Source organism: Babylonia areolata, chromosome 19 (genome assembly GCF_041734735.1).
Source record: "Babylonia areolata isolate BAREFJ2019XMU chromosome 19, ASM4173473v1, whole genome shotgun sequence".
Classification (NCBI taxonomy): Eukaryota; Metazoa; Mollusca; class Gastropoda; order Neogastropoda; family Buccinidae; genus Babylonia; species Babylonia areolata.
The window spans coordinates 29,712,822-29,723,847 of NC_134894.1; the positions used below are offsets into that span (position 1 = coordinate 29,712,822).

The following is an 11,026-nucleotide window of genomic DNA, read 5'->3' on the forward strand; positions in this document are numbered from 1 at the left end:
TGACCAGCAGCATAACCCAATGCACTTAGTCAGGCCTTTAGTGTATGCATATATATATATATATATATATATATATATATATAATATATGTACCTATCAGAGTGGATTTCAACGACAGAAGTTAGCCAAAGGGCAACAATTATGTTACTACTGGGTTTAAATTTGGTAAAATTGCGCCAAGTGCGTGCTGCTCACGGGACCTCGGTTTATCGTCTCATCCGAATGACTAGACGCATCGTTTGGTTTTCCAGTCAAGCCTGGGAGAAAAGCCGAGACCGGAAATCGAATCCAGGAAACTCAGTCTTGATGTGAAAGCGAACGAGTTTTGTCAATTTGACAGGAATGCCACAGCAGCCATGGAGAGTTTTCTGGATAGATGTGAATAAGATGATGACTGGCATGTGCACTCTTTGGGACTGTTGTTGAAGGCAGGCAGAGACACAGACAGAGACAGAGACAGGCAGAGACAAGGAAGAGAGAACTGTGTACATAATCTACCAAAATCCGGAGATATATCATCACACCACCAGCCACATGCGCTTATGGGCGCACCTATGCAAGCACGCACACATACACACACACACACATACACACACGAACACGCACGCACACACACACACTCACACACACACGCTCTCTCTCTCTCACACACACACAATCACATACACACACACACGCGCGCGCGCGCATCCGCGTGCACGCGCACACACACGCACTCATTCTTCAAGTCCCAACTCTTCATCGCTTTCAGTGCAGCGAGAATAATAACACACGCAGCATGGCAGGCTGATCGGAAATCATTTATTTTGTTCACACTAATGACAGGCTTGCCTGGTCTCTGAGCAGCTTAAACGTTTTTGTGTGAAAATAATACCTTTGTGAATGAAGAAGAAGAAGAAGAAGAAGAAGAAGAAGAAGAAGAAGAAGAAGAAGACTGGTTAATCGAGTCTTTAATGAGTAAATAATTAAGCGTAGTAAAGGCCTTTTTAACAATTCTGCCCATTTTGCAACACAGAATTGAAGAAGAAGAAGAAGAAGAAGAAGAAGAAGAAGAAGAAGAAGAAGAAGAAGAAGAAGAAGAAGGAGGAGGAGGAGGAGGAGGAGGAGGATAATACTGATGAAGAGAAGGAAGACGAGAAGGCCAGGGGAGGCAACATTAACACAAGTGCTGGGCCTTTAATCGCGGAACCGATAACTCCAGCCATTTTAAGAAAATCTTTAATTTAGAAGATGCATAAAAACCTTCCACCTTTCTCATAATTCATCAAAAGTTCTTTATTTCTTCTTCACCTTATGGCCTCAAAGAAGATGCAAAAGCAAACACCATTAAAAAAATCAGATCCATTCAATATAAAAATTAATTGCGCTGATGAAAAAAAAAGTAGTGTGGAGGTCTGAGCGGCCAAACAGTGTAACGTCAATGCTGTTTCAGGGATGAGAGCTGCTGGTAGCTTTGTCGATCCTACCCCCTCCTTCCTCACACCTCCCCTTTCCCTTCCCCTGTCCACTCTCTCCCCAACCCCCCACCCAACCCTCCCACCCCCTTCCCCAACCTCTTCCCCATCGCCTCAGCCTCCTCCTGGACACAGAGATGCTGGCTTTTGAAAACAAAGGAGATGACCAATGTTACTGTCCTTTGCTCCGGGATCGTGGCCAGTTTTTGCGCTGAGGAATTATTGACATAACCTCCCCCCCCCTACACCACATCCATCAGCCAGTCTCCCTCCCTCCCTTCCGCACCCATCCTTCTTTCCGCAGCTGACGCATGTTTTTTATTATTTTTATTTTTTTTATTTTTTTTTAGCACTCAGTGTCAAAAACCCAAAGAAGTGATGGGTTTTCCATTCGATAGCTGAGTTTTAAACATAAAATAAGATGCTGAGAGAGAGAGAGGGGGGGGGGGGGGGGGGGGGGCAAACAGAGAGAGAGAGAGAGAGAGAGAGAGAGAGAGAGAGAGAGAGAGAGTTCATTTAATGCAGGTCATGACACCTCATGAAGGGGTGATTCAAACAAACCAAACATCTACTTCTACATTTACTGCAGAGCACCATCACGAAACTTGTATTACATGTTTCTACAACGCGTTATTAAACAAAAATCTAGTTTTGTTTGTCATTATGGGAGTTGCAGCCCACGAACGTAAAAGAAGAAGAAGAAGAAGAAGAAGAAGAAGAAGAAGAAGAAGAAAGAGGAGGAGAGGGAGGAAGCGGAGGAGGAGGAGGAGGAGGAGGAGGAGGAGATATAGCAGTAGCAGTAGTAGCAACCTCGTAGCAGAGAAACTTCACTCACAAAAGCAAACAAACAAAACAACAACCGCTCACCTCATGACACAGCTTGCATAAAAAAACAAAAAAACAAAAACAAACAACAACCCAAAATAATAGCTCAGTTCTTCATTATCATCAGTAATCAATTTTGGTGACAGCATCTTGCAACTTCTCCAATCTCTTGCTGCAACTCTCCATGCACTTGCGAGCTCTGTGGATCTTGTTTTGCTCCGACGTCAGCCGACTTTTGGAGAGGATGAAGCAGTCAATGTCCAGACTGCCTCTTGTTTTCTTGCACGTGCATCGCGTGCCGTTCTTCAGTTCCACAGTGTTCTTAAGCTTGATGTAGAATTTCGAGGCCAGCACGCAGAGGTCAACATCTGTAGAGGAAGAAAAAAGAAAAGAAAAAAGAATGCAAACATTCTGCAATACAATTATGACTGCTTGCTTAACAAATAAGATTTTGAAAACAAACAGTTCAGTTCAGTTCAGTTACTCAAGGAGGCGTCACTGCGTTCTGACAAATCCATATACGCTACACCACATCTGCCAAACAGATGCCTGACCAGCATTGTAGCCGAACGCGCTTAGCCAGGCCTTGAAGAAAAAAAAGAGACAAAAAAAGAAAAAAAAAAAGAAAAGAGAAAAAGAACAAAGAAGACGAATATGAATGTTCTGTCCATGCACTTTGTTCATAATTACTGCTTCATGCAAATAAGACTTCACAAGCAGATTGTTCTTTACATACCATTTGTTCTATTTTACTGCTATTTGCAAATAAGAAAAAAAAAAGATTCTACGTGTGCACTTAGTTCTATGATCAATGCCATGAAGCGTTACATACAAATAAGAAGATGAAAATTGTTATGAACACAACAACTCTGAACGTTCACTTTCCAGGCTGTCTCGTACTGCTCAGAAGTAAGACGAGAAAACTGAAACTTATAAAATTGAAAATGGACATTTTTTTCCTTCTACTCGTTAAGATAAATATCTAAAGCTTGTAAGAGAAAGAAACTATAAAAGGAGAAACGCATCCCCCCTCCCCTCCAACAATCTTAAACAACTGCTCGCGACCTGCATCTGTTGTTGCAGAGGACACAGCAATATCAAGTGACGAAGTGAATTTTATGCAAGCTGTGCGATTTTCTTTCCTGGCTGTCCTACCTCTTGGGCGTGGATTGGGCTGCCTCTCTGAGCTGTGGAGTATGCGGGTGGAACACTTACGTTACGCACACATGCATGGTGTTACGTGTATGCAAACGGAAAGAAGGAATGAATGAAGGAAGGAAGGAAAGCAGAAAGAAAGAAAGAAAGCAAGCAAGAAAGAAAAAGAAGACAGAGAAAAGACCTCCTCACCTGCAGGGCACACCTTGCAGCAATGGCCGGGGACGTTCAAGGCAAACGGACAGCTGGGTTCAGCAGTGCACGTGATGTTGGTGCACGTCACCCTCCCTGTCTTCTCACACGTGCACCGTCCACACCCGTCCTTCGATGTCCACGTGTCCCCCGGCTTCTCCACCCCTTCCATCCTCGTGCCGTTCTCCAGGCGACAGACGACGGGCAAGGGTTTGCACGTGGCCGCCGGACCCTCGCAGTCGGCTCCACAGGTGAAGTCGGAGCACGTGCAGTTCTTGCCGTCTTCGATGAAGCTCCCACTTTCCTTCACTATCGTGCCCTTGGGTGTTTTGCAGTTTCGCCCTTTTGGGATATGGTAGGACAGGATGAGTGATAAAGAAAAAGAAAAAGAAAAAAGACACAGAAAGACAACAGCAGTAAGTAACATTCTTTGGACAGACAGAGTTATTTGGATGACAGTAACAATGGCAAGTGGCAATACCTTTGGACGAAATGAGTTGTTTTTTTTGTGACAGTAAAAATGACAAGTCGTATTCATTGGACAGAATGGGTGATTTTGATGACAGTAACATCAATATCAAGTCACAATATCCTGGGACAGAATGAGTATTCTTTTTTTTAACATTAACAATGAAAAGTCGCATTCGTTGGACAGGATGAGTCATTTTTTTAATGCCAGTAAAATGATAGGTCGCATTCTCTGGAAAAATGCGTTATTCAAGGGGCATAAACAACATCACAGAGAGGTTTTGTGGATACGGGTAATTTTTACAAGAGTAACAGTGATAGCGGTGCCCTACGGTCTGAGACAATGGGATAGAAGAAGAAGAGGAAGAAGAAGAAGAAGAAGAAGAAGAAGAAGAAGAAGAAGAAGAAGAAGAAGAAGAAAGAGGAGAGGGAGGAAAAGAAGAAGAAGAAGAAGAGGAAGAAGAAGAAGAAGGAGGAGGAGGAGGAGGAGGAGGAGGAGGAGGAAGAGAGGAGGACAACTCGTATTCTTTGGACAGAATGAGTTATTTAGATCATTTTGATGACAGTAACAATGACAAGTCACATTCTTTAGACAGAATGAGTTATTTTCACGACAGCAACAATGACAAAATGGCAATATCCATGGACAGAATGACATCAACAATGGAAAGTCGCAATTTATCATTTTTGGACAGAATGAGTTATTTGGATGACAATTAAGTCACAAGTTGCAATATCTTTGGACAGAATGAGTAATCTGGATGACAGTGAAAACGACAAGTGGCATTCTTTGGACAGAATGAGTGACTTGGATGACATGACAGTAACAATGACAAGTCGCAAAATCTAAGGACATAATGTACTAATTTGATGACAGTAACAACAAGTCGCAAAATCTAAGGACATAATGTACTAATTTGATGACAGTAACAACGACAAGTCGCATTTCGTTGGATAGAATGAGTGGTTTACATGACAGTCACAATGACAAGTCTCAAAACCTCTGAGCAGAACAAGTTATTTGGATGACAGTAACAACGACACATCGTATTTTGCAGACAGAATGAACTATTCTTTTAACTTACTCAGTACGGCCAGTCCTCTCTTCTCCTCTACACAGACCCCTCGGATGTCCAGTGGGTGTCTGAATGACGCAACCTTTAGCTTCCGTCGTCAGAATTGTGGTATTATTTGTCAACATTCACCTCTTCAGTATATTTTAATGATGGTAATTGGGGTGAAACGCTGTTAACGTCGTCTCTTTCGCCATTCGTATGGAGAGAGTTAATGGCAATAACAATAGAAGGTCGTACGCTTTTGGCAAGTTGAGTTACTCAGAAGGACAGAACCAATGCCTCATCGCGTTCTGGGGCCAGAAGGAGTGATTTTTAAATGCAACAGTTCCTTGCACTGGAATGCGTGCCCTGCATGATAGACAGATGCCAACTGTTCCTTGACGTAACAAAACTGCTCTAGATATGTTTTGGAATCTTAACATAGTTTCATTTTCTAGGAGGCGACAGAGAATGTGGAATGATGCTTATACGCTACACCACGTCTGCTTTAAAAAGTTAAAAAAAAGAAAGAAAAAAAAGCAGGCAGATGCCTGACTTATATATAAGACACAACGCGCCATTCGGACCTTGGTAGCTTATAGAATGTTGCAGTAAAAATACAAACATCAAAATGAATTACATTGAAATAAAGAAACAAAACAAAACAACAAAACAAAACAAAACAAAAAAAACACCCCAAAAAACAACAACAAAAACCAACTACAATATTTAAACAGAAAAAGATATACAAGGGTAAAACAACAACAAAGAAAAAAAACACAAACCCAGACAACACATGCGAACACCCACACATGCATGAACGCAAACATGACACACCGAAAAGGAAAACCAGGTGAAAGTACACCTATTTGTATAATTCGTGTCTGTCAAAGACCGGAAACACGTCGCACACAGCCCCAGGAAATACACGATAACACTCCACAACGCACACGTAGCAGCTGTCAATAACTGAACTAAATGAAGACAGTTATTTCTGAACAGTCGACAAGGCAAACAGGAAAAGTCCCCCGGGGGACATACAGGAGAAGGGGGAACAATCTGGGATGTTACACCGGGACAACGACGAGCAGTGCATTTTAACAGAACAACACCGCCAGCACACACACACACACACACACACACACACACACACCCCTGATTTAAAAGGAATGAACACAAAGTAACATTGACAAAGTGTATCCTTTGGACAGTAAAAGACATCTACTGCAGCTATTCAGCCCATCCATCCAGTATGAAAAAAATATTACGAAAAGAATTTAGGACATGACTACAGGTGGGTGGATTGAATATTCGAACAGACTTCATTCTCCCATAAACTGTCAAATCTTTGTGCTAGAAGTTCTTGAATGTTACCAGGCCGTACAGATCCACCTGACATTTATTATGTAATGTACTCAAAGTTGGATAAACAAAGGGAAGAAAGGTAATTGTATGTTTGGGGAACAGTTACGGTTCATGGGAAAACGAACCACGCGAGCAAAACCTAAAATAGATCGGTAAGTATGTTCCTGTATCGCCATAAACATAGCAGTTCAACGCTTTACGCGTTCAGCAAAACACTTTCATTAAAAGAAAACCCCATAAAAAACGCAACCACCCAACAACAAGAAGAAGAAACATCCACACACACACACACACACACACACACACACACCACACACACCAAAAACAACAACAAAACAACACCAAACCATCATTCAAAACGAATCAGTGAGAGTCACATTTTTGTATTCCCAAACATTCACACCCATGTAGTAAACCATATACTACAGTTCTGTAAAACAGACCAAATGTTAAATCAATGCCCTCATATATGTTTTTTCCCCTGATAGATTGCACGCGTATTAGTTTATCCATGGCCGTAGAAACCTTATCGTAGTCGGTTTTTGACATGCGAAATTACTGTTTTTTTTTGGTTTTTGTTTATATATATATATATATATATATATATATATATATATATATATATATATATATATATATATATATATATATATATATATATGTAGTAAGATCAATTCTTTAACATCTAAATCTAATATCCAGAATCTCGTGGCGACCTCAGTTTTGAACCCATCTCGATTTCCACTCTCGGGGTGAGTTCTTGTTCGAGGTCTTCGGGTCGGCAAAGTTATGGTGGGGAAGTCATTGGTGGGGCGCGGTATCGGTCTTCAGTCTGAAGAGGACGATCACTCAGTCTGGCTCTGCGAGTTGTTGTCATCAGTTGGAAGACATAGTAGGTGATACAGGAGAGTGATCATCATCTTGTCTTTCACCATAAATGCTTTAAAACATTCTGTAGAAGTCCATGCTTTCATAAGCGCACATGACAGTAACAATGACATTTTATTTTGCATCTATACACACTAAAATCACCCGGGAATTTGTTTTCGTCTAGAACTTTTTTAAAAAATGTTATTCTGTTAACAGACAATCCACTTGAAATGACTTGTATGATATTTACATGTCCGTCTGAGTGTGTATGTGTGCGTACCTGAAATCTTATTGAATGACACAGGGAACAAATGAAGAGCGCCCAATGGCAGCCGTCAGTCGGTTCTACCCATGTAGGCAGCCTGTTGTAAAGCGTTTAGAGCTTGGTCTCCGACCGAGGATAGGCGCTATATAAGTATCCATATCAAATCAAACCAAATCAAATATTTGAGCTGCCTCCAACAGCCCTGCATACATACCAACATTCACAGCAGGCATAAGGAAGTTCAGTCAAATAACGAAACGTAACCCTGGCGGAGGTTTCAAACCAAAACGCGCACAACCCCTCCCCCCACACACCCCTCTCCCTTACCATTAGGACAGGTATCACAGCAGTACGCCCCGGGAGACTCGGCATCCCAGCAGGATGGTTTGACACAGGAAGGCCGCGTGCACTCTGCGAAGCCATCCTCGAAGCAGTAACAGGACCTACAGCCTTCAGTCTTGAACTCTCCGCGACTGATATTCTTCATCACACTCCCGTCCCCCGCTATGCACTCATCATCAGAAACGGAGGCCGTGGTAGTGGTGAAGACAGCGATGGTCAGGACTGCGGCCGTCACGACCAGCTTGACCAGTGAAAGAGGAGTGAGGTGCTTTGCTTTGGTAGACATCGTCTGTGGGACAATATTATTGTCGTTTTGATTCGTGAAATAATAACTCCAAATTTAAAATATATTCACGCACGCATTCACACACGCACAGACACAGACACAGACACACACACACACACACAGACACAGGGACACAGACACAGACACAGACACACACAGACCACACACACACACACACACACAGACAGACAGAACACACAGACAGACAGACAGACAGACACACCCACACACCCACACACAGAAACACACACAACAACAACAGCAATAATAACAACAACAAAACCCACCATTATCACCATTACAAACACCGCCATCATCAGTAAATACAACCACCACCATCATCATCATGATCACAACCACCACCACCACCACCATCAACAACAACCAAGTAAACAAAGAAACAAAGAAAGGGACCCCACCAAAACCCACAAACCAATGTGTAACAAAGAAGTCTGCGTAAGAAAAGCAATGAGCTTTTCGCTTTTTTTCCCTGGTGGAGTAAGGACTTTCGTTTGTACTGTGATAAGGAATAATTAATACTAACACTGCGTCTCTGTTCCAGTGAAGACTGAGTTATCAATATTCAGATTGTTGTTTTTCATATCATAGTCATTGAGAAAATCACTGATGTTCACATTGTTGTCGTTTACATTCTATTGAATGGGAAGTTTATCAGGATGTTTTATGCTATTGTTTATATTTAGTGATCAGAAAAAAACCCACATCACTGTTCGTGTTGCTGCCGTTCGTATTTTAGCTATTATCAAATAAATAAAGGAAGAAGCAGATACTGAATCATACACACACACACACACACACACACACACACACACACACACACACACACACACACACATATATATATATATATATATATGTGTGTGTGTGTGTGTGTGTGTATATATCAAGGAATTCCAAGCATGGGGTGGAGTTGTGTCACTGTAAATAGACTAGAATACGCACTACAGGGTCAGTAGCACATAAAAATAAAATTCTTTCGCCATTCTTTGCACAGAAGACTTGCTCACTTGTAAATCGCTTGTAACTTCCCTAAGAGATGTGTGGTTCCCTGGGTTCTCCTCCTGGAATTGAATCAGTTCTTCAACACGGTCCTTGTTCTCCTCCGAACATGTAGTCTTGAGTCTCCCACTGCCAATTTTACGTGCTACTGACTCTGTAGTGCGTATTTTAGCGATAAGTCTACTTACAGTGACATGGCTCCACCCCTTGCCTGGAAATTCCTTTACGATCCTTCTTCCACCCCAGCCTTTCTCTTTGAAACAGTTTTCAATGGTGACGTTATCACTTTCACTCAAAGGCATGGTTGATCTTTCCAAGTTGAAACTTTGGACAGAACTGACTTTGGATACAGACGACAATTAAAATAAAAAAATCAATAGACTTGACACCCAGACAAGCTGTTTTTAGACTGACACTGATTGACAGATGCCAACACCTGGCAGCTGGCATGAACATGATGAAGGTCACATTGCACAGCTCTGATATTGGATTTTTTGATATGCTGTTTTGAATTTGACAATACTCGCACAATTTGCGTCCAAACTTTTAGATATCTTTTAGAATTATTGATGATACCCTAAGGTTACTGTGTGAAAAATTTCAATGAAATCGGTTCCTTTATCACTGAGAAAATACTTGTCGAAAAGCGGTTCACTTTTTTGGGGACACCCGATATATATATATATATATATATATATATATATATACACACACACACACACACATATATATATATATATCTATATGATTATATAAAGACTAACTGACCACTAATGAATATTAGAAGGTAACTAATCAGTTAACTATCTAGATAACTATCTAGTGAGTAGTAACTATTGATAACTAACAAAGTAAATAAAGAAATTCTCCATAAAAATAGCCAATAAAAAGATCAAGCCATAGAGATAAGAATGAACATTTTCTGTGCAAGTTGTACAACTTCTGAAAAGAAGAAGAATGATAATGATGAAAACATTGGGACGATAGTATCAGGAGCATGTATTCTGTGAATGGTATTGACTTTTGTCAGATGGACTTTGCACCCAAAAACCCTAAACATATATATATATATATATATGCTATTTTCACTCCAGAATGTAAAATAACAATCATATCACATTTCCCCACTTCAAATTTCAAAAGATAAAACAAACAAATGAACCGGGTTCTCAGTTTCAAAGATAGCAATGAGTAAACTACAAACTAATCTTTAAACAGCACTTTGATGAAGAAAATGGAAATGAACTCAGTGTGACGATCAAATACAAAGTAAATCCTCTTTGCTGATTTGTTCAAACAAAATTAACCTAGATAAAGCGTACAACAAGGACCCTGACAAATTTTGAGATCTCCTCTAAACGAAGGCAACCAAAATCTGAGCATTACAGTTTAAGTTCACATAGAAAACGCACACTTACGACTTTTCCTTAGCCTGATGAAGACTTTCTCCCAAGCTGGCGAGGAGGAGAAGTTTTATCTAGTGACATTATTGATCGCCTTTCTTTACCAACACTAGGGACAATGGCGACACAGAGTCACCGTGTGAAAGAAACTACATCCAGACTGCACCCCCGGCCAAAGGGGAAGGAACTTCTGAAGGCGACAGGTTTTCTGTTGGACGCCAAGTGGTCGCTGGTCGGTCGGTGTAATCCAGACGCAGAATTGTCTCATCTGACGATCAAACGAGTCGGCCATGCTGACATGTCTGAAACATATTGCGGGTGGGGGT

General features: G+C 41.2%; 1 protein-coding gene across 1 annotated transcript; it reads right to left on the reverse strand.

The window, feature by feature from the left end:
* Positions 1-790: 790 nt before the first annotated feature.
* Positions 791-10,826, reverse strand: LOC143294265 (intestinal mucin-like protein). The gene is made up of 4 exons (XM_076605701.1): positions 10,716-10,826; positions 7,977-8,280; positions 3,627-3,968; positions 791-2,647 (listed from the first exon to the last, which is right to left on the reverse strand). The coding sequence occupies exons 2-4, from the start codon at positions 8,275-8,277 to the stop codon at positions 2,403-2,405; spliced, it is 888 nt and encodes a 295-aa protein (XP_076461816.1). The 5' UTR covers positions 8,278-8,280; positions 10,716-10,826; the 3' UTR covers positions 791-2,402.
* Between the last annotated feature and the right edge of the window lie 200 nt (positions 10,827-11,026).